This window comes from Mirounga angustirostris, unplaced genomic scaffold (assembly GCF_029215605.1).
Source record: "Mirounga angustirostris isolate CCGP_5_RB_7025 unplaced genomic scaffold, mMirAng1.0.hap1 SCAF_5, whole genome shotgun sequence".
Taxonomy (NCBI): domain Eukaryota; kingdom Metazoa; phylum Chordata; class Mammalia; order Carnivora; family Phocidae; genus Mirounga; species Mirounga angustirostris.
In genome coordinates this window covers 118,339,084-118,362,880 of record NW_026991713.1, presented here as the reverse complement: position 1 = coordinate 118,362,880, position 23,797 = coordinate 118,339,084, and the positions used below count along the sequence as shown (strand labels likewise).

Genomic DNA, 23,797 nt, shown 5'->3' with positions numbered 1-23,797 from the left:
TGGTGACACTTCTATTTATCTCTATAAAAAATAGTGCTATCCTGGTTTTGGGAAGCCACACTTCTGATCCTGATTCCTACATACTGATTGGTTGTGTGATATTGATAAACCACTAGCTATACTGGCCCCATTTTCACCATGGACCATTTAAGGTAGGTGGCCAGATGATCTTGCCTGCACCTTCCAGCTCTAAACAAAATGCATGGCCTAGGTGAGTGATCTCTGCCACTTGGATCCCAAGCACACAGCATGCTTAAAGTAATCACATTATTTTAATATGAATTCTCTACATACAACCTTATGACATGGCATGCAAAACACTGGAAAAATTACATCACTGGAATCATCCAAAATGAGTTTGATCACTTAACATTGCCGTGCTGTAACATCTTTGATAATATTATTTGCCCAAGAGAAAAGGAAGCACATATGCATATAAAGATTTGTACAGGAGGGCGCCTGGGTGGCTCAGTTGGTTAAGCGACTGCCTTCGGCTCAGGTCATGATCCCGGAGTCCTGGGATCGAGTCCCGCATCGGGCTCCCTGCTCAGCGGGGAGTCTGCTTCTCCCTCTGCCCCTCCCCCCTCTCATGCTCTCTCTATCTCATTCTCTCTCTCAAATAAATAAATAAATAAAAATCTTTAAATAAAAAAAAAGATTTGTACAGGAATGTTTCTAGCAGCTTTATTTCTAATAAGGAAAAATTGGAAATAATATACATGTCTATCGATAGATGACTAGATAAATATATTGTGGTATATCCATAAATGGGATACTACTCAGCATGAACAAGGATTCCATTTATATGCAACTCAAGAAAATGCAAAATAATCTGTAGTTCCACGATACATACAATTCTGCAAAGTAAAACAGATCAGTGTTTGGGCTGGGGGCTGGGAAATGGAGTGGGGAAGGGTGGTGGAGGGAAGGGCCGGGGGGGGGGGGGGGGAAGCATGGGGAGGCGGTGGGCACGCCGGAGCAATCAGGTGGGCAAGGGAGAGGGGGCTAGGGAGGGTCAAGGGAAGGCCGGTAGGGGTAGGCGTGGAAGAGAGGTAGGAAGAGGTACTTGGAGGCGGGCGGGAGTTGGGTGGTGGCAGGACTTGCGAGGGTGGAGGCAGGGGTGCCAGAAGCAGTGGGAGGAGAGAAGCAGGAGGAGGAGAGGCAAGGGTAGGAGCCCGGCTCGACGGAGGGAGGCGGGGCGCGCGGGGAGGGAGGCGGGGCGCGCGGGAGGGAGGCGGGGCGCGCGGGAGGGAGGCGGGGCGCGCGGGAGGGAGGCGGGGCGCGCGGGGAGGGAGGCGGGGCGCGCGGGGAGGGAGGCGGGGCGCGCGGGAGGGAGGCGGGGCGCGCGGGAGGGAGGCGGGGCGCGCGGGGACGGTGTGCGTCGGCTCTGAGGGGCCCACGCGTGCGGCGTCATGGCACGCCTGCTCCGTGCGTTCAGGGGTTTGCCCTTTCGAGGGGCGCCCTTGCGGGCCGTGGGGGGCCCAGCGGGCAGAGGCGGCGCGGGGGCCAGTCCCGACGACGCAGGTAGGACGCGGGCCGCGCAGGCCCCGCCGCCGCCTCCTGGCTTTCGGTTTTACTTCACCTGCCTGGACTAGAGGGCCCGAGCGCTGGTTCTGCACCTGGCGCTTCCTTCTCGAGAAACTATTTGGGTGCGCCCGTGTCCGCCCCTCCTTGCGGTCCTGGACGGTGGGTTGTGCATTTAGAGAGGTGTGGGCGATTGTTACTGATTTCCTCCCCCCCGTAAAATGTCGGGCTCAGGAGCCCCTGGCTCGTATCCCCGGACTCCAGGTGAACAGTCGCGGTGGTTGGGTCAGCGACCAGACACCGCGCGCTCCCTCCTGTAATGGCCTGTGGTCCGTTACACTGTCCCCCTCTTAAATTCTGCGTGCTTCTTTTCCTAGGTGAGAAGCAAGCAGTTCAGACTCTGGATTCCTGTGGGTTTAATTCTTGCCCTGCTGTTTCTATGTGTGTGTGCCGGACCCAGGGAGACGTGTGGGCTAATAACTGGTTCCCCTTTAGACTGATAATCATTGTTCGTCGTTGGCTATGAGACAGACCAGGGAAGTGTGTGTGTGTGTGTGTGTGTGTGTGTGTGTGTGTGTGTGTTTCTTCGAAATGCCTTTGGCTCCTCTGTTGGACTGTGGCACATTTGCCTTTCACCTTTTAGTATGGAGTCACCTGGGGAGACCTGTGTCAATGGCCCTGTATTTCAGATATATTTCAGGGTAATTTAGTGCTCCCTGTGCATTGGCTTCATGGGCAACTGCCCCGCTGTCCCATCTCTGAATCCGATTGTGTTATGTATCCATTGAAGAAATGTGAAGATACCTATCTCCTCTGAAAATGTATCCAGTCGCTTGGACTTCTTTTCATCCCCTGAAGTTTTCAAAATGTTTTAAATAAATAAAAGCACAGGCAGTGTGGAGTAGTGGCTGATCCAACATGACTTCCAGTCATGGCCTTCAGCACCTCTTGGTGTAGTAGTCAGCCAATCTGATGATATTTGTTGCATACCTACTGTGTGCCAAGCATTGGTTTTCTGAGAACCACAGGTGATGGAAACATCATACTTGTGGGCTGGAGCTCTCCTCATTCCCCTTTATAGGATAGTGGTTTCAATGGAAACTTGTCTTTTATGGTTGTACTGGTGATGTCAGAAATAGCCTAATGAATTGCCTTAGGATCAGAAGTTCTTCAGCAGCATTTAAAATTTGGCCAAACTCCAGTACATAACAGGAGCTGTGTAACTTATCAGACACCCCCTCCCCCGGGGGTGTCTCCCTTCCTTATTCTAAGGAACTGATTAAAAAGAACGAAACTATGTGTACAGAGATGTTTTTAACAGCCCTGCTCTTAAGAACCAGAAACTGGCTATAACCCAAATGTCCATCAGTTAAGGAATGCTTAAGTAAACCAGAAAAGTTCAATTCAGCAAACTATTAGGCACCCATTAAAAAGTATAGATAGGTAGTAGTTGGTGGCTGAGGGCTTTGGTGTTGACAGTGCCACTTACTGGCTCTATGTCTTTGGGCACGTTCTAAACTTGGGCACGCCCTAAACTTGGTAAGCTTAAACCTGTTTTTTTCTTACATAGAATAAGGATAATGATAATAATAGGGTTGTACAGAATAAATGAAAAAAAATTAAAATGCTTCATCACAATGATTGGCACTTAGTAAGCACACAATAAATGTTCATTATAAAATTACATAAATAAATGGAAAGGACAAAAGCACAGCTACATTTAACCTATGTTATAGACTTAGGGAAGGTTGAAAGAGAAACGAGAAGATGTTGATAGTGATGGAGGACAGTTCCACAGCACTAAGGTTTCTGATATGCGAGAGGTACCACCCCTATGATTTTGTCGTCAAGATTAACCAGAGCAAAGTCAATGCTCAGTCTCTCAGTCGAGACTGAAAGAGGAAAGTAAGGAGTATCCTGGTGAAAACTGTTGTTTCAGGAAAACACTCTAGAAATACTCAACTAGGAAACCATCCTGAGCATTGCTTCAACCAGTCCAGTCACTGGGGTGGGAAAGAAGACTAGTCTGCAAATTAGAGTGGGCTGGGGATTCGTTCTGTGCCAGTTCGTAATAGATAGTTAGTCTCAACAAGTATTTATTGAAACAAGACTTGTTTGTGTGTGACACTTGGCAGTATAGCAGCTGTGGCCGGAAAGGTTAGCAAAACCAGAAGGAGATAACCGGTAGGTGACCATATGACCAAGAGAGGGTGTTCTTTAAAGATGAGAAGATGTAAGCCCACCTCAGGAAACACGTGACCAAGAAGAAAGACAGCCTGTGCAAATCACAGCACAAAGAAAGAAAGGAAGCCAAAGGACTGAGTTTTTCAAAGCCTAGTTCAAAGGAAAGCTGTGTAGCTATCTAGTACAATAGCAGAGCACCCAAGTCTTTTGATGGTGAAGATAGCAAGAGAATGCAGAGGGAATCTGGAAGACATGTGGCCCCAAAAGGACCAATTCAAGGTGCAGATGATGTGGGTTCAGGACAGGAAACACCTCAGTCATGCACAAAAGGATGGGAGGACCAATGCAGAATCCTCTCTGGCCACTGCTGGCCAAGTAACCTTACTCATTCCTAAATTCTCACTTGTTGTGTGTCGTATGTTCGGGTACCAAATTGCTGTTTGGTAAAACCGTGCAGAATTTACTCATGATGCAATTTTCATTCAGAATTTAGTTGTTTCCTAAAGCATAGTGTATTAGTTGGCTGGAACAGCCACAACAAAACACCACAGGCTGGAAGGTTGAACACAGAAATTTATTTTCTCATCATTCTGGAGGCTGGAAGTTCAAGATCAAAGTATCAGCAGGGTTGGTTTCCCCTGGGGCCTCTCTGTTTTGCAGATGGCCGTTTATCTGCTCACACATCCCTAGAGTCTCTTCTTCTTCATATAAGGATACTGGTCAGATTGGGCCCATTCTTACGGCCCCATTTTAACATAATCACCTCTTTAAAAGTCCCATCTCCAAGATACAGCCAAATAGATTAGGGCCTACCCATATGACCTCGTTTGACCTTACTTATCTCTTTAAAGGCCATATCACCAAATACAGTTGCATTCTGAGGTGCTGAGGTTTGGGACTTCAACATACGAATTTTGGGAGGACACAGTTCAGCCCATAACACCGTGGTTACAGAAACCTCTGTAAGTGGTGCAGACCACAGATATGCTGACCTGAGAGCACCTAGCTGACCACTGGTCATTTTGCTATCGAGGCAGAGTTTGTCTTCTCTTGACAGAGTCTTCCAGGCTGGCAGATTTACAGTCAAATTTTGCACAGTTGGTGCTCAAAGAGCAACTAGTCTGAACATGGTTACCCACCTATGAAACCTTTCATACACACAGTATAAAAGGGACATACTGATAAGGATTAGCGGAGCCATGAAAAATGTACTTTCTGATTTAGATGAAGGAGTAATTCTTCCATCTAACAATTTAAGTATTAGTTTTAAATTTTAAGCTAAAAAAAAAAAAAAAGAGGGAGGAGGGGAGTATCTGAAAACAAGTAGTCACTCTAATAGGTGTAGTAAAATACAGAACAATTGGAGAGGGAGCTGGGGTCTCATCCGGGACTCAGACTTTAGGTTCAAAGCTGAAGTGTGGGAGTCCCACTGAATTTTAGCTCTTCTTGAATTCCCACTTTCTCGTGTCAACTCTTGTATTGTATTGCATGTGGAAGGACACTAAGGACAATGCTTCCAGGAGACAATCCAGTTTTTTTTTTTTCCCCTCTAATCCATTCCACTTCCTCCCCAAAAGGAGAAGGGAAGATAATAGCAGCTTTCCAGATTATAATTCCCAATCTTCGGACCAAGAGTCAGTTTTCCTCTTAGAAATCCATAGAAATAAGGCAAGATGTTTGCCAAAGCCAAGAATGTAGGTGGAGTGACATGGCAGGACAGGTACTTGCAGGGTAAAGAAAGTGTTTTATCATGGTGCACTGTTACCCCTTTCCTTAATAGATGTCAGTGATAGCCAGGGTTCAGGTTACACACATTCCCCTCAAAACCAGTTTAGATTCTGGGAGGAGGAATCAAATCCTACTAGCAAATCCTGCTCATGCTCTTGCCTTCCTTTTTTTCACTGTATGAGGTGGCCTCTGTGTGACCAATCCCAGCTTAGGTCATGCTGACACATTGGCTCTGGCCAAATTTTGGATCTTGCCCTTTGTTGAAGGCTTACAAAATATACACATTTCTCGGTCTTTTAAAGTGCCTAAAATGGAATGCCTTCCACTTCCCTTATGATTCAACACATAGTTCACATCCGTTAAAACCAGTTCCAATCCTCCTCGCCGTGGAGCCCAATGCAGGGCTTGAACTCACAACCTGGTCGAGACCTGAGCTGAGGTTAAGAGTCTGACCGACTGAGCCACCCAGGTGCCCCTCCCACTAGCTGTTAAAACAGCAAAAACACCTTTCCCTGCTAAGTCAGCCTGAAAAGATTTCAGTGTTCCCACCACTCAGCTGGTGGTTAAGCTGGCATTGCTTTGTGAAATTTCTGTTGTTACCTTGATAGTTATCTAAAGCTTATACAGTCAATAAAATTTTCACAATTTAACTGGCCTCCCATATTTCATCTACCCAAGGTCAAGCTTAAGAACAGCTCCACAGCTCTTGCCTTTTTCTCCTAAATGATCAATTTATCCTCTTCACTGGATCATTCCCAGCAGCATACTAGAATACTGTGATCTTTCTCATCCTAAAAAATGCTCTTCATCTCACTTCCCCTTCCAGCTACCTCCGGAACTCCTGAAAGGACTTACCTGTTTGCACTGTCTCCCTTTCCTTCTTCCTATTCTGTATCAAATCTATTCCAGTCAGATTCACACACACACGCACACCCACTCCTCCACCTAAACTGCTTTTTCAGGGCACCGCTGACCACCATATTGCTAAACCCAATGGATAATTATTAGTCATCTCTGTCTAGGACACCACATTCTTGCAGTATTCTTCCTGCCTCTCTGTCTGCTTGTTTCCATCTCCTCAACCTGTGTATCTTGGAATCCCTCCAAGTCCAGCCCTTGGGCCTCTCTGTTCTCTTGACAGTCACTGACTTGGGAATCTTCCAGGCTGATGGCTTTAAATAACATCGTAACACCGAGGAGTCCCAAATTTACATCTCCACCTTGGACTTCTCCCCAGTTTCTAAATCTATGTATCCAATTGCCTACTTGACATCTCCATTTGAATATTGAACTGAACATTGAATTTTGAAAATACTGAATTTTTATTAACAAGCCTCCAAACCTGTTCCTCCTGTAGGCTTCCCCATCTTCTACTGCTCAGACCAAGGAACTTGGAGTAGTGCCCCTTGACCATGTTCTTTCATGTACTTCACATCCGCCCCGTCAGCAAATCCTCTAGCTCTGCCATCAGAATACGTCTGGTGTGTGACCCCTCTAAGCTTGACTACTGCCACTTGATGCAGAACTCTTCCATCTCTCAGCCAGGTTGTTAAAGTGCCCTCTGTCCTGGGTGCCCTGCTGCAACCTTTGGCCTCCTTCAATTTCTTTTAGTATATCAGCCAGGAATCCTTTTAAATATGCTAGGTCATGACATGCCCCTGCTTACCTTCCAGTGACTTCCACACTCAGAATAAAAGCCACCATCCTTAGGGTAGCCTTCAAGACCCTCGTTGGTCTGCCCCCACCCGCATTAGCTTTCTGCTCTCACTTCTTTTTTTTTTTTTTTAAGAAAGCATTTAATGTTTTCTTATTTTTTTTTTAATTTTATTTATTCATTTGAGACACAGAGATACAGAGAGAGAGAGAGAGCTTGAGCAGGGAGAGAGGCAGAGTGAGAGGGAGAAGCAGGCTCTCCGCTGAGCCAGGAGCCCGATGTGGGGCTCGATCCCAGGACCCTGGGATCATTACCTGAGCCAAAGGCAGACGCTTAACCATCTGAGCCACCCAGGCGCCCCACTGCTCTCACTTCTAATAACTTTCCTGCTCACTCCACCCATTCCCCCTGGCCTTCCTGCTATTCATCAAACATGCCAGGCACACCCAACTAATTTTTTCTCTTGCCAACATGCTCTTCTCCTGGGTATTCACATGGCATATTTTCTCATTTCAGTGTGACAACATTGAACAGTTTGGGCAGTGAGAAAAAAGAAGTGGTACAAACAGGGGAGAGCATAAAAATTAGGAGACTTTTGTGATCATCTATACTGGAGTTAATGGTGGCCTGACCCAAGGTAGTGGCAGAGAAGTGAGAATGAGCAGATCCTAGAGTTATTTAGGAAGTAGAAGCAACAGGGCTTGGTGCAAGGAAAAGGGAAGAGTCATGCGTGATGGTCTGGCATTCTGATTTGAAGCATGGGGTCAATGAGAACACATGAGGGGAGGGGCAGATTTGGGTTGGGGCAGGGGAGATACACGAAGTCCTTCTGTGTGTGGTGTTTGAAACGGGACATCCTCGTGGAGGTCTCCAGGTGTGGTTATATATGGATCTAGAACTCAGCAGAGATCTAGGATGGAGGGTAAAATAGATTTGGGAGTCTCATCATGTGGATAGTACTGTAAGCTACTCATTGGATAAAATCACCCAAGGGGCAGGTGTGGTGTGGTAATAGAAGCGAGCCTAGGATGATAGATTCATCCGAAAACCACCAGTATTCCAGGGATGGCTAGAAGAAGTGGGGCTGAGGAAGGACGCTGAAAGGGAATAACAGGAGAGACGAGTATTGGGCGCCATGGAGGCCAAGGGAAATAAAAGCTACCACAGAAGAATGTCAAGTGTCAATACTACGGAGAAGTGAGAGAGAAGGATGAGGTGTTCTAGGTTTTACCGAGAAGTCCTCAGTGGACTCTGAGAATGGATGCAGTGCAGTGGGGGTAGGGAGGGTGCTGTGTCTTCAGTGCGTCACACCCAGAGGCACACGATGTCGGCTTGCCCCACTGTTGGTCATGCTTACTTGGCTTACTTGGTTAAGGTGGTCACTTGTACATTTTTCCATTGTAAAGATACATTTTCTTCCTTTGTAATTAATAATATTTTGAAAATGTGTGACTCTTCCATTCTTCAGCAGTTTCCCACCCAGGGTTTTAGAATTCCCTGATGATTCTTGCTTGAGTCACTTATAATTTTAGTGATTATAAAGATTTTTTAAAAGGTTTATCATTCTGGGTGCCTGGGTGGCTCAGTCAGTTGGGCATCTGCCTTCGGCTCAGGTCGTGATCCCAGGGTCCTGGGATCGAGCCCCGCATCGGACTTCCTGCTCGGAGGGGAGCCCTGCTGCCTGCTTCTCCTTCTCCCTCTGCCATTCCCCCTCCCCACCCCCGCCTTGTGCTCTCTGGCTCTCTCTCTGTCAAATAAATAAATCAAATCTTTTTAAAAAATAAAAGGTTTATCATTCCTTGTCCATTTATTACTTGGCATTCTGCCTGGTAACTCTGAAAGCCACTGAGCAGCAATAATTGTCACATAAATACATTCTGCTTTGCTCCCCAAGAAATGAGTTCTAGAAAAATAGTGTGTACCTGAGCTATATTTCCATAGGCAATTTCAGAGGTGCATTTCCAGAGTAAACAAGAAATCCCCATAGCCTTGTAAAAAGTATTTAAGAAAGGACAACTTTTAATATATTTAACAGATTAAAAACCTTTTAATAAAATGTGAACAACTATAAGCAATCAACAATATACAATACTGAACATACCATATTGTATAGTGTTATGAGCTAGCAATGAAGACAGTAGTCTTTTCTTACCTGAAAGATAATTTAGGACCTTTTGGTAACCAAAAGTGAATATCAAATACGATTTTCAGACATGTTTCATATTTGGTGGTGATACCCCAAGTGTCTGACCTTTCATCTATGTTGCTGTGATCAGGTTACTAAGCCTCCAGGCCTCTGTGTTCTCATTTGTAAGTCGAGGTGGACAGATTATAAAATCCTTTCCAATTCTTCGTGTTGGATGATTGAAACATTGATTATATACGTCAGGCTTCCTACTCCCCTTTGGCTAAAAGGAGTATTGTCTTACTTGCTTTGTTTACACTCACTGGAGTAAAAGTAGTAAGATTGAAGCATAAGAATAGATTCTGGTAGGTCTCTGTTTCCTTTAAAGGGCATCGGCTAGTCTCTTCTTTTTCCCACACAAGAAGATTTTTTAATAAAGACCTCCGTTGACAAACAAAATCAGAGAGATTTTTATAAACCAGCGAAGGAGAAGAGTTTAATAACCCACTAGCTCAAGGTTCTTTCCTCTCCAGTCACTCAGCTACTCCCAGATGTATCCTGACGGGAAATACTCCTCTGAACGTAGTCATAGAAGAAGGATCAATTTCTACCCCCGGGTACCTGAGGAGAATTTATTCTGCATTATTTCATATTTGAGCTGCCTCTTGAGCTTCTGTACCCCAGTGGGACTGGAACACTGGCTGGCTGCTTGCTGTTCCTTTCTTGTTAAACTGATGAGTCAATTGAAGCATTTTGTACTGGGGCTTTCTGGTCCCTGTGAAGGAAGATGTAGGAGAGGGAGGGGACAGCCTTGTTCTGCTGGGGGGTCATGCACTTCAGGAGAAAAGCTGAAGAAAAAACGTCATTGTGCCTTTTTGTTTTAATTTTTTAAAATTCCTCTTGAGCCACACAGGGTCTCTCCCAAAGCATGGGCCGTCTCTCACCAAGAGTGAATGGCAAAAGAAGCTGACTCCAGAGCAGTTCTATGTTACGAGAGAAAAAGGAACCGAAGCGGTAAGCTGCGCCCATGACAGTTTTGTGATTGGATGGGTCGGGGGTGGCAGGAGGGCGGGTTGGGACAGATGTAGCTACAGAAGCCCACTCATCTGCATCTGCTCTGCCAGTCTGGTCCTCCTCTGTGCTTCTCCCTCTCAGGCATCGCTGCCCCTCCACTGGTAGGAGGCCCCGGATGCCTCCCCTCCCTCGCCTCGCCCGCCTCTTCTGCCCCCTCAGTAACCTTCCAGTTGCTCTGCTTCTCTGCCCGATCTTGCCTCCACGCTGCCCCAGGTTTCCCCCCGCCTCTTGCTGGGTGGATGGCGTGTGGCAGCCTCAGGCTGTTCTGGCTGCCATTCTCTACAAGGCTGCCAAAGAGGGGTGCCTGGGTGGCTCAGTCGGTTAAGCGGTTAAGCGTTTGCCTTTGGCTCAGGCCATGATCCCAGGATCCTGGTGCATCAGGCTCCCTGCTTAACAGGGAACCTGCTTCTCCTTCTCCCGCTCCCCCTGCTTGTGCCTTGTGCGAGCTCTCTCTTTCTCTCTCTCTCTGTCTGTGTCAAATAAATAAAATATTTTTTTAAAAAAAGGCAGAAGAGATCTAAAAAACACAAATCCAACCACATCCCTCCACTGCTAACAATCCCTCAGTGGTTTCCCACTACTTCCAAGGTAAAGAAAAAAGTTTACAAACGGCTTATTAGGCCCTACAGGCTCTGCCCTCTGCCTTCTGCCCCTATCCTCAGTCTGGCTATTTTTCCTCTTTATCTCCACACTTCGACCACACTGCCCTTCTTTCAGCTCTCAAACACCCTGGGCTCCCTTCTCCCTAAGGCCCTTGCCTGCTGCGTCCTTCTTCTCTCCCCTCACCTTGCCCTGTTCATTCAGACATACCTCCTCCCTCAGCTCCAATCCCATGTGCTTGGCCCCAAGCTGGGCTTGCTTTTCCCAGCACTCTCCCTTTAGAGCATTTGCCATTGTTGGGACAGTTCTGGCACCTAACATCGTGCCCAGCTAGAGTCTGCACTCAGAGAGTAAATTTTTGTGAATACTGAATGAGTGCAGGCTGAGAGGCGCAAACATTATTTAAATGGCATTCAACAAGCTCAGCTTTCGTTCATTTCCGGAGGGAATTGTCCTCAGTGGTTCCTCATAGTTCTGTTTTCCCAACACAGCGTTTCTTCACAAGTCGTCTATCTTAGACCCAAATAAAACCCTTGGAATAGAGCTGTTGAATGTGGTTATTAGACATTTTCATTTGTGAAGCAGACCCCACGGAGTGGACCACGGTGGTTTTGCAAAGTTGTAGAGTATTTATATCTTTTCTTCAGCAGTCCCTGCAAAGTCCAGACAACTGTCCATGTGCACGTGGCCTTATCATCATGGTGAACCCTCAGCTTCTCTGATGCTGAAGTCGTTAGGCCAGCAGATCCCAATAGAGTCTTGTAAAGTACTGGTATTTTTTAAAACCTCCTGTGGGTGGGATTTTAATAATCCTTCATGGGGAAAGAGACACAGTCATTTATTGCAAATGGTTGGGGGAGCCACGTGTGATGCTCTGTGTGCAGTTGGGTGTATCCCAGAATATTTAAGCCAGCCCTTTCTCAGGGACACAGCCGGGTGGGGTTTGGTATATGTACAGAGCCTGGAGATGAGCTGACAGATGTTGAGGAGAATAAATCTGTGGGATTCGCAAACAGATGGTGCAGTATACTCTGTGCATTTGGCCATTTTACAAAATGAGCATCATCCATTATTTTAAGTAATGTTATAAATCCCTTTCAGTTGATCCATTTCCACATGTAACTTTTTAGAATATTGCAGAACCAACTGTAAGCCTGGCTAACGAAAGGGAAGTAACACATCTCAGCTTTCTGTTTGGTGACTCAAACTTAAGAATTCAGTTGTACATGTTTTGATCGGGCAGCAATAAAAACATGTGCACTCTACTAGACACAACAAAGGAGTTTATAGCCTGGTTGCACAACAGCTAAAAGTCAAGTATCAGTAGAAGGCCGGTTTCCTGCAGGCCTTCCTCTCTGTCCCCTACAGATCTGCTCTCCACATGCTTCACTCTGCTCTGGGAAGAATAACATGCTCCCTTCCCTTCTGACTACTGCTCAGGTTTGGCCAGTGGATGATGCTAGCAAGGTCAGAGGACACAACAGAGAAATAGGATCCAGGGTCCTCTAGTGCAGGCTGTAGCTCCCGCAGGCTGCCCTCACCTACAGGCTCTGGTAACTGCCTCTTCCTTTGTCCCACGGGCCTAGTAGGGGTGGGGTGTTCTCAGAGCCACTGGCCCTCCGAGTGCTTCACCCTCCCTTGCTAGTTTCCACTGGCCCTGTCCCCACCTTTGTAAATCGTTCTGTATGAAATTATCTGCAAATCACCCCTTTGAGTGTGCCATCTGTTTCCAACAGGTATGTTGTATTGACCAGACCAAAGGAGGGAGAAGTCCCATTGGTCCAGACAGACTGCCTTCGGGCCACTGTAGCAGGATACCACAGACTAAGGGGCTTAAACAACAGACATTTATTTCTCACAGTTCTGGAGACTGGGAAGTCCAAGATTAGGGTGCTGGCCAGTTCAGTTCCTGGTTTTTCCCCCTATCTCTGTAACCTTAGCACCCAGACCAGCACTGGGTACATACTAGGTTTTCAAGTAAATATGAGAATGAACAATTGAGAAAGAAGTTGAGTTTGGCTCTAAATAAATGATAGGACTTCTACAGAATTGAGGGAGGAGGAGGGAGACATCAGGAAATCAGTCTAGGAGGCAGTGGATAGATGTCACTTCATAAAAATGCCTCAGCTAAGGATTCCTTTTTTTTTTTTTTTTTTAAAGATTTTATTTATTTATTTGAGAGAGAGAGAATGAGAGAGAACACATGAGATGGGGGAGGGGCAGAGGGAGAAGCAGACTCCCTGCTGAGCAGGGAGCCCGATGTGGGACTCGATCCAGGGACTCCAGGATCATGACCTGAGCCGAAGGCAGTCGCTTAACCAACTGAGCCACCCAGGCGCCCAGGATTCCTTTTTATTTATTTATTTTTTTACTGGGATACCTGTTGCTTGTTACTTGTTACTTCACCTGTCCCCTGCAATGACATAATTATATTTTGATTTTGATCAGACTGTCTGGATCCTATGAGTAGGCTTTCCAGATCAGCTTCAGGACAGGTAGCCTTTTGGCACGTGTGTCTCGTCAGCCCAGGTGGGAGGGGTGTGAAACTTCATGGCAGATGCCGATCCGTGCCAAGGTTGGCAGCCGGCATGCGGGGGGACAGGCCATAAAAAGATCAGCTTACTACTGTTCAGATTTCTGCAGCTAAGTTTAGAGTCTTTAAAGAGGGAAAACGTCCAAGTGTGCCCAGATGGTAGGCTCAGTGGGTTATTTTGAAATTGTCCATTATGTGGCTTGCTGAAAATGTGCTGTTAATACTACTACAGGGAATTTGAATGTTTGACCTGTGAATTTGTTGAGTTGGGGAATCTAGAAAGGGCAGAAGAGTCCAGCTTATTTCCTAAGTCAGTTCTGTGACTTGGTGACCCATTCTGTGCATTGACTTCTCTTTCATCCCATGAAATGGGATAGTGCTTGCCACCAGGCTCTGGTTATGGATCTTCCGTGGTTGGTTTATTGGTTTGTTTTTTTTTTTCCTTTTAATTTACTTTAACAAAAGGAATTGGGCAAGAACATCTTTGTTTCTTTTTTAACAATGAAATCCAGTTTTCAAAATAGCATTTTGCAAGGTACTGACTTGGCAGACTCATTGCCTCAAGTCTCCTGTGTTCCTCTTGGGAGACCTTTGAAAGCCTACAGACTCTTTAAGCCACAGTTAATGAAGTAATTTCATCTAAGTAGTAACTTCGGTACTGGGATAATCTAACTCATTATTTAAACATTTATTAAGTATGCTGTGTCCTAAACACCACGACGTGAGGCATGTTAAAGGCACAGCCACAAGCCCACAGAGCTGTGCTTTTTATGTATTTATATTCTATCTTTAATTGGAGATTTCACAGTGTTTTAGACAGTGGACTGGATTCCTATTGTATTAGCTCTTTTGAGATGAAGACTGAAATCTTACACAATCCAGAGGACTGTTCGCTCACTTTTTCATGGACTTTGATGTTCTTGGATGAAAGGTGCTGTATAAATACAAAGCATTATTAATGTCATAATTTGAATATTTGGCACTTAGGCCGGGTTGTGATAAGCCTACAAGGCTGCTTCATTGGGCAGGTTATGATTTCCTCTCCAGTGATATTTACACTTTGTCCCATTAGTACAAAAATTCCTTTATTTGGGGACTGAATCTTGGATTTAAATCTGCTGTATCATCTCCTGCTGGTGTTATGAGAAGCCTGTACCTGATATGTCTAATTTACTTGCAGCCTTTCAGTGGGGTCTATCTGAATAACAAGGAATCAGGAATGTATCACTGTGTGTGCTGTGACAGCCCACTCTTCAGGTAAGGATCGAGAGAGGTACTGAAGGAGAATGGACCTCCAGATTTCTTACAGCTCTGTCTCATTCGAAGCCTGGGATAAATACATGCCCGTGTTGTTTTTAATTGCCCTCCTCATTTGGCATGGCTGCTATCAGGAGAGCTATTTCTATAAAATACTTGCCCGTCTTGATTATTTCCAGCATTTAGGGCAGTTAATGAGACTTCTTAGCCTATATTCTTTCTTCCCGTATCCCTGAGAAATAGCAAACAAATAAAACTTCGTAGGCACCTTAAGATAATGCTATTAGAATATTTTCCTGGGAAAGTATTTAAAGAAATCTAAACCATAATAGTATTTGCTTGGCCATATGATTAAAACTATCTCTCTCCAAGGGAAAATGGGTTTATAATTTAATTTGGGAAATGTAGAATTTTATGAGGATAGATTCCCCACAGTGCTTGACAGTAGTGAATACCATGCCCCCTTCTATATAGCTAAAAGTAAATTTAATTGTCCCTTGATTTCAAAGCCTCTTTTAAGTCAATCAGGATCTGAAATCTCTCAACAAAGGCTTTTTTGTTTAGACATGCCGGAAACAGTCTAAAAAAAGTAGATTCGATGAAGAAGAAAGGAAAACATCTTTGAAGTCCTGTTTTCAGAACTTCAAAGATATTTTCCTTTCTTCTGCATCAACTCTAAATTGGTTTAGAATAAAATATAAATCAAGCCAGCTCTGTGAATCTTCCATTAGGCAGCGCTTCATTACGTCCTCTGGGCTTTGAGCAGACTGGGCTTTCTTGGGCTGCTGGCTGCTAATGTGGGCTGAATTTGGAAAGCCAGTCCCTGCCTGCAAGGATGAGGAACAATTAGAATTGATTTCCCTTCATGCTTACGGAAGGGCAGGTCTTTGCTCAGATTCATTCACTATGTCAGTGGCTGGTAAGGAGACATCTAAGGTAGAGGTCGGCCCGGGATGGCCTGGTGAAAACTAAGAGAAGCAGGTTAATCTTAACAAAGTAAAATGTGGGACACATATTTCTGAGACATTAGTTATTCCTTGACGTTTGGTTCTGTTAAGGAGGAGAACTAGGACCTTGAGGTGGCCAGCCTGCTTTTAGTCAAAAAAGGTGTACCATGGTGTACCGCCTTGTTACACTGTGGTAACCAGATAGGACCACCTTGTTAAAGGACAGCCTTGTTACACTGTGGTAACCAGTGTAGGGAAGATGTGAAGGACCGCCTTGTTACACTGTGGTAACCAGATAGATGTTCTTTTCTATCTTTGGACTGTGAAAACAAAAGATGAGAAGTCACTCTTGTAAGAGCATTCTTCTAATTTGCATTCTTCATTTTTTGACTTTATTGGTGTTCCGGTTTCTGCACTAGCAAAGTTGAGACCTTTTCCTACCAAGTGCCCACCATCCCTCACCACAGCAGTCAGTCATGGAGTCTCAGAATGCTGGAGCAGGGAGGGACCTGAGACCAGAGCGCAAAGCTCTGTCCAGTAGAGAATTCTGTGATCATGGAAATGTTCTGTATCTGCTCTATCCAATATGGTAGCCACATGTGGCTCTTGAGGACTCAAAATGCTGCTTGAAGATGAATCTTTAATTTTTTCAATTTTAACTAATTTAAACCTAAAAGCCCACATGTGACCAGTGGTTACTGTATTAGCACAATGCTAGTCCAAATTAAGGAAGTTGAGTGACCAACTGCAGGTCGCGGAGATAGTGAAGCAGCCAAGACTAATAGGAGAACCAGCCGATTCTCCAAAGCCCGTTTACCAAAGGCCAGTGTACTGAGCTGCCAGTTCACCAGCCTGACTTGTTTCTTTTTTAATCATTTAGTTTTGGTTGGAAAGTTTCTATTTTCTTTTCTTAGGGACTTTGGAGTAAGTTTCTGTTCCATTTTCCTGCTACTGCTGTTGCTACTGTAACTGAGACTGGGAGAAATAAGAATATATTTGTAAGAATCTCTTATGTTCCAGAATATACTCTTCTTTAAGCTGTATTTGTTTATAGGAGAGATGGTATAGGAGAGTGGCTAGGGTGCTTGGGTATACATCGCGGCTCCATTGCTGTGTGACCTTGGGCAAGTCTCTTAACCAGTCCATGCCTTAATTTCCTCACCTGTGAAGTCGCATGACTTCAGAAACCTGTGAGAGGATCAACTGAGGTACGAGGTAACGCATGCGAAAGCACCCGTGCCGTGCCTGGCATGTGCTGAGCACTCAGTACACGTGAGCAACAATTCTTCTTAGAGATAGATCCTTCTTCAGGCTATCTATATGAATAAATCTTTGATAATGAGGAATTCTTGTGAATGGTGCTAGTTAATGAGAATCTGTAAGTGGAGATTATATTCCTGAGCATGCTTCCCATTCAAGAGGATAGTCTTAGGAAGATATTCTTGTTTTACCTCTCATTCCCCTCTTTCCCCCCCGTCCCAGTCTCCAGCCTTAATAATAGCGAGCAGGGCTGGAGAAAAAGTCAACGTTCCTTCAAATGCTTGTATAGGTAGAGTCAAAATGAGGCAAAACGTTGGTCAACCCAGAAAGAGTCAGGTAGATGTGGGACCGCTGCCTCTGGGCCGCTGGGCTCCTGCTGCCTGCAACACTGCTTTCACACACGGCCACCATGGTGCATGTTCCGGGAGACACACCTCTCCAAACCAGAGGCCTCTGATCCAGGGTTTCCAGGTCAGGAAGACTCTTAGGATGTTATCGCTCCCCTGGGGACTCCAGTCTGTTGCGTTATTAACCTTGGAATCATGTGACTTTGCCCCCGCTTCCTGTGGTTCCCCTTTCTTCTCCTTTCCCCTCCCCCCCCGCCATACCAATTCTGGAAGTGTTTATTAAAATCGACTGTGGGGCCACATACCTCATGCTCCTACATCTCCTCAGAATAGAGGGAATCTGAGAGCCTGATATTACTTGCCTTTTTACATAACATCCAGATGTCCTGCATGTTATAAGGAACTAAGTAACATTGGTGAAAAACCTTTTGTGTGTTCCCATTCCTCCAAACGAATGGAAATTCTTCTAAGATGTTACAGAGTTGGCAATTCTCACCAGGTGCCTCTGCTATTGGTTTTGGGGGCTCTGGAATTTCCAGAAATGAAGAAAAATCAACGCAAATAACCATATAACAAACATGCAAACACGTAACACACAAACACATAACAACAACAACAACAACAAAAAACACTAAAAAAAACCCACCTCTAAGTGTATATGAAAAGAGATGATCCAGTATGGTTTTAGTTTTCCAAGGGAGAGCCTTGCTAATCATTTAACTATGTATATTGGAACTTCAAACTGGCCTTAAAGTTAGATTTCCACTCTTAAATTATGTATGATGGGCCTCTCATATTCCCTGGTAAAATCTCCAGATTCTGTATATTGCATCAATAAAGATTTATTGTTTCCCATAAACATTTTAAATGACTTTTTATTAGCCTTAGATTCATTCATTAAAAAATTTATTATATTCATAATTCTCCATCAAAATGCCTTTAATGATCACTAGTTACATTTAACTTTAAGGGTGGAAAGGCTGTGATAAAAAGACACTTAAAATGTTTTTCCCTGGGCCAGGGTAGCTCGGATGAATAGTTTTGAACCCTTTCAAAAAGGGTTGCAAAAAAAATTGGACCCATGGCTGCTCAAATTCCATGGATATCTGTTATTAATAGTAATGATGTTTAAAAAACATTGTAGCTACTGACTTACGTACCATATATCTGACACCATGCTAAATACACTATACCTAGAAAGTATGTCAGGTAACCCTCTCAGCAGCTTTGTGAGGTAATAAGGCCATTACAGTTCTACCCATTAGGGCACTGAGGCTTTAAAAGAGTAAATAACTGGCCAAGGTCACACAGATGTATCAGAGCCCGGATTCATGCCCAAGCCTTTTGGAAGTCAAGGCCCTTATTCCTCAAAGTTCTAAAATCCTGGTCTGAGGACCCCGGGAGTTCCTGGGACCTTTTTAGGGGATCTACAAGGCCCTCTCTTTTCTAACTGCCTGCCCACGAGGCCACATCCTCTTCCTATACTTCAGTCAAAATAAGATTGCAGCAGATTGAATGTAGAAGCACATATGAGGAGTCAATGGTCTTTCCTTTTTTAAGCTAGACATTAAAGAGATTTGCAGAATTGTAAAACATTGCCACTCTTCTCACTAAATGTTTGTTTCATTTTGGAAAATATAATTATCTGTCAGAAGAATACGTTATTTATGCTACCAGGTAATGAATTTATTATTTTAAAAAATAACGTAGAAATATTTTTAAATTCTGTTATAATTTCTGATTTGTTAAGCAGTGATACACATAATTCATGTAAAGAAAAGAGATCCTCAGTAATTTTTTAGTATAAAGCAGTCTTGAGATGAAAACATTTGAGAATGACTGCATTACACTAGACTTTCTTCTGGGGTTTGTGCACTAAACTGAGCTTCCTTCTGTGTTCATAGTCTCGGGATTTGATTATTTGCCACTTTTCCTTCTCTTTGCTCAGCTTTTTGGGTTTTTTGTTTTGTTTTGTTTTGTTTTTTGTTTTTTGCAGTTTATAGTGCATTTCTCTCCCTCTTCCTTAGAGAGAGAGAGAGCTGTCTCCCTGCCATTAAAAAACTTTCACTCTATTTTCCTGGTGCCATTTGAGGGAGCTCACCTTCAGAGCACGTGGAGAGTGGTTCTGTGGCGAGTGGATTCGCTTGTTGCCCTCCCACTCTTTGGTCGGCCCTTCTGGCCCTCTCCCACTTCGGTGTCATTAGCTCCTGTGGGACTTGCCCAGAAGGGTCCCTGCACTGGCAGCGACAGATGAGGCCTGGAGGGGGTATGGAGCCTGCCCAGTGTCACCCAGCTAAGAAATGGCAGAGGCAGCTTTGGAATCCACACAGGCAGGCAGGTAACCCAAAGGGCCCGCTGCTGACAGTGGGCATTTCATCAGGCCTCCGGCTGCTGGGCCCAGACCCTCATGCCCTCCTGTGACCACGAGTGTCTCATTTCCGTTTCCCCCTTGCCTACATTTAGAGCCCTTGGGTTTGATCTGGGTTTCCTAATACGCATCACAGGTCACAAAGCCCCTAGTGTTTTTCAGTCCCTGTCAGACACGGAGAGAGAGGCCTTCAGCATCAAAGGAACAAGAGGTCCTTTGACGATGATGAGATGTGTTTAACAGTGAAAGTGCAGTGGACGAAGTTCCCATGGAACGGATTGCTCCTGTAACTGGCCTGGCGATCTGGCAGAGGAGAGAGGAGGGAGTCAGACCCTGCTGGGTAGAAAAATGAGTTGGGGCATAAAATGCTCTTTGTATGTTAATAACGTCTTAGCAGCTGCAGGCTGGTGAATGTCTTCCACAGTTCCGAGAAAAAGTACTGCTCTGGCACCGGGTGGCCTGCCTTCTCGGAGGTGCACGGGGCATCTGGCTCTGATGAAAGGGACGCGGGCATCCTGAGACGTGTGGACACCTCATTAGGATTAACTCGCACCGAGGTTGTCTGCAAGCAGGTGGGGTTTTTTGTGTTGTTTTGTCTGTTTGGTTTTCCCCGATGCTGCCCCAGCCCAGGTGCCACAGAGAGCCTATGTGGTGTTAAAACCTGGGAGTACTTCTGTCACTACAACACGCTGGGTTTCTGTGCTTGCTGCTTCTGATCCCTCTCTCCCATGATTCTGGGCACCGTAAGGAAGAGAAAGAACCTTCCTGAGCCACTTTGAAGTAGCCTTTTCTGGTTCTAGCCTTCCAGAGATGGGCCAGAGTGAGGGTCTGAAAGAAGGAGTTGGCCCTGCACATTGTTTGGAACGGGGACAGACAGCAGGAAGGCCCAGGGTGCTCGGCATCTCTCCGCCTCCTTCCCACTGCAGCATATCACCAGAAGTCAGAGGGACGCTGCAGGGAATGTTGGCACATTATTCCTTCCGCGGGTCTGGGAGGAGATGGTCCCTTAAATCCAGACAACAGGCTCATTTTTATATCCTTGGATGCTTACTTTTTTAGTTTTTTAAAACACCAGAGGCAAGCAGATAAACATAGCATAGTCTTATCATCATCAAAAAACCATAATAATACACTGGCTGCAACATTATCGAGTACTTACCTAGGAATTGTATTAATGCTTTACATGCACTGTATCAATTAATCATCACAAAAGCTTTATTACGTAGGTATAATTGTTAGTTCCCATTTTATAGATGAATAAATCAAGCCCTAAGTTAAATAACTTGCTCACATTCTCACTGATAGCTATTTACCGCTACTGTGCCTTGCATTCTTTGACTTCTTTTTTTTAAAGACGTATTTATTTATTTGAGAGAGACAGAGAGTGCACACTCGCATGACTGTGGGAGTGGGGGGAGGGGAAGAGGGAAAGAATCCCAAGCAGACTCCCCACTGAGCACGGAGCCCAACTTAGGGCTCGATCTTGCGACCCATGAGGTCATGACCTGAGCCAAAACCAAGAGTCGGACACTCAACCGACTGAGCCACCCAGGCGCCCCGGCATTCTTTCATTTCCTACATGCATTCTGCTGTGATGGACTTTTTCCCCATACAAACACCGGAGTGGGGTGGCCATGTGGGGTTCACCAGTCTAGTTTGTCTAGAGAACTTTGTCTCAGTGGAGAAATGACAGAGGCATCTCTCCTTTGCAGTGTGAAGCCCATCTTGGCCACGTGTTTCCTGATGGACCTGGGCCTAGTGGTCAGAGGTTTTGCATCAACAGTGTGGCCCTGAAGTTCAAACCAAGGAAACACTGACTGTCTCCGAGGATCCCTTTCTATCGCCACTGCTTCATTTACCCCCTCAATTTTCAATTTATGTGAATGACTTGTTTTATTTACTATCAAACTAAGCAAAGTTTGCTGCTGGCACCAAGCAAGTTCCAACTTCTGTAATTGATTTACCTGGAATCAACCCAACCCCAACTCCAGCTTGGATGGTGGAATTTCACAGAATGACAGAGGGGCAGCCATTTCCGTCCAATTGACTTCTTTAGGCTTTGCCTGGGACCAGAGGGCATGGCTCTTTGGGGACATTAAGAAACTAATGGACAACAAACCAAAAATTCCTGCAAAACTACCCTGAACTTTCTGTGGTATTAAGTCCTTTGTGGACATACATAGGTGAGGGATCAAGAGAAAAGAGGAAGGAAATATGGGATCAGAGTAATCAACAATCCCAGCATTGAAAGAAGTACCAAGGGATTATGGAAGAGCAGCATTTGGGAGACACACATGGTGATCAGTGGGATGCATGATTCTTTTTCAAAATTTTAGAATGTCTTGAACATTCTGGTTTCATTCCTTCTACCGGCAAATAAGTTCCAATGGGACTTTGTTAGATTTCAGTGATAATGAGTAAAAGTGGCTACAAAGTTAAGCTTTAACATGTTCAAATAAAATATTGAGTAAAATTTTATGTGTGCTTTTTGTCTGAGCCTATGAAGTTGCTCTTTTATAAAAACAACTCTGTGGGGCACCTGGGGGTGGCTCAGTTGGTTAAGCATCTGCCTTCAGCTCAGGACATGATCCCAGGATCCTGGGATTGAGCCCCACATTGGTCTCCCTGCTCAGCGGGGAGTCTGTTTTTCCCTCCCCCCTCTGCCCTGCTCCTGTGCTCAATCTCTCTCTCTCTCTCAAATAAATAAATAAAATCTTTAAAAACCTGGAATATTTTTTAAAAATCTAAATCAAATACCAAAAAAATTAGATTACATGGTAGTAGGCATTTGGTTATAGCAACACTAATAGGAACTCAACTGTTTCACAAATTGAGAGTCTTGAATAATTTGCTATTGAAAGTATTTAAATTATTTGGGACATAATAGAAAGGAAACAGTTACTCCATTTCTTTTCCTTATTAGCTTGTAATGCATTATGCAGCTCGTTTTTTAGTGGTTACCTTGGAAATAACAACATGCATCCTAAACTTGTCATGGTCGTATAAAAATTATTACTTTTTGCTACTTCTCCAGGGATGCTAACCTCAGAACACTTTAACCCCATTAAACACCCTTCTGTATTTCGTGTTACTATCCCTATGTATTTAATTTTACACATTTTAACCCCCACAAGTCTTTTTTTTTTTTTTAAAGATTTTATTTATTTATTTGACAGAGAAAGACACAGCGAGAGAGGGAACACAAATGGGGAGTGGGAGAGGGAGAAGCAGACTCCCTGCCGAGCAGGGAGCCCGATGCGGGACTCGATCCCGGGACTCCAGGATCATGACCTGAGCCGAAGGCAGTCGCTTAACCAACTGAGCCACCCAGGCGCCCCCCCACAAGTCATTATTAATTTATATGTCAATATTTATTTATATTTACCTACATTTTTGCCCTTTCTGTTCCTCATTTCTTCCTGAAATCCTGTTTCCCTATGGGGTTATTTTTTTCTGCTTGAAGAATTCCTTTTTGTTTTAGTTCATGATTCCTAGTGATGGATCTTCTGTTTTTTGTTGGCTGAGAAATGTATTTATTCTCCCTTGAAATGTTGAAAGCTTTATTGAGAAAAAGTTGACATACGAAAAAGTTTCACATATTTATAATTTTGATGAGTTTGGTCTCCTTTCATTTTGGAAATATTCTTTTCCCTGGGTATAGAATTCTAATATAGAAAAATTTTATTTCAGCATTTTTAAAGTTTTGTTCCATTGTCTTTGGCTTCCATCATTTTCTCTGAGAAATAAGTTGTAAGTGATATTGTCGCTCCTTTGAAAGCAGTGTATTCCCCTCCTCAACCCCAGCTATTTTTGTGAATTTCTCTTTTTATTTGATTTCCAGCAGTTTATGTTGTACCCTGGTGTGGTTGTCTTTGTATTTATTGTGCTTGGGGTTCATAGAGTTCTTTGAATCTTTTCATCAGTTTTGGAAAATTTGATTATTCTCTCTTCACTATTGCTTTTTCCCTGACCTCACTCCTGGCCTTCTGGAACTTGAATCACACAAAAAGTTAAGACCATTTATTGCATCCCACATAACTCTAAGATTCTTTTCTGAATTTTCCCATTCTTTTAAATTTCTGTACTTCAGTTTGGATATTTTTTGTCAACATGCTCTCTAACTTACCAGTCTTATCCTTTTGCTCCTCTAGTCTGCTTTTATTTATTATTTGTTTTTTAAAATTTGTTTGTTTGAG

General features: G+C 44.4%; 1 protein-coding gene across 4 annotated transcripts; it reads left to right on the top strand.

Moving 5' to 3' along the window:
• Window positions 1–1,357: 1,357 nt before the first annotated feature.
• MSRB2 (methionine sulfoxide reductase B2) lies at window positions 1,358–23,752 on the top strand. 4 transcript variants are annotated; one of them, XM_064591972.1, is made up of 5 exons: window positions 1,358–1,524; window positions 10,129–10,229; window positions 14,603–14,679; window positions 20,005–20,173; window positions 21,314–23,752. In XM_064591972.1, exons 1-5 carry the CDS (start codon window positions 1,413–1,415, stop codon window positions 21,416–21,418), a joined length of 564 nt encoding a protein of 187 aa, XP_064448042.1. In that variant the 5' UTR covers window positions 1,358–1,412; the 3' UTR covers window positions 21,419–23,752. The 4 variants fall into 4 exon arrangements, with proteins under 4 accessions (XP_064448042.1, XP_064448041.1, XP_064448040.1 ...); XM_064591971.1 differs by having other exon boundaries at window positions 19,999–20,173; XM_064591970.1 differs by having other exon boundaries at window positions 19,996–20,173.
• Window positions 23,753–23,797: the final 45 nt, after the last annotated feature.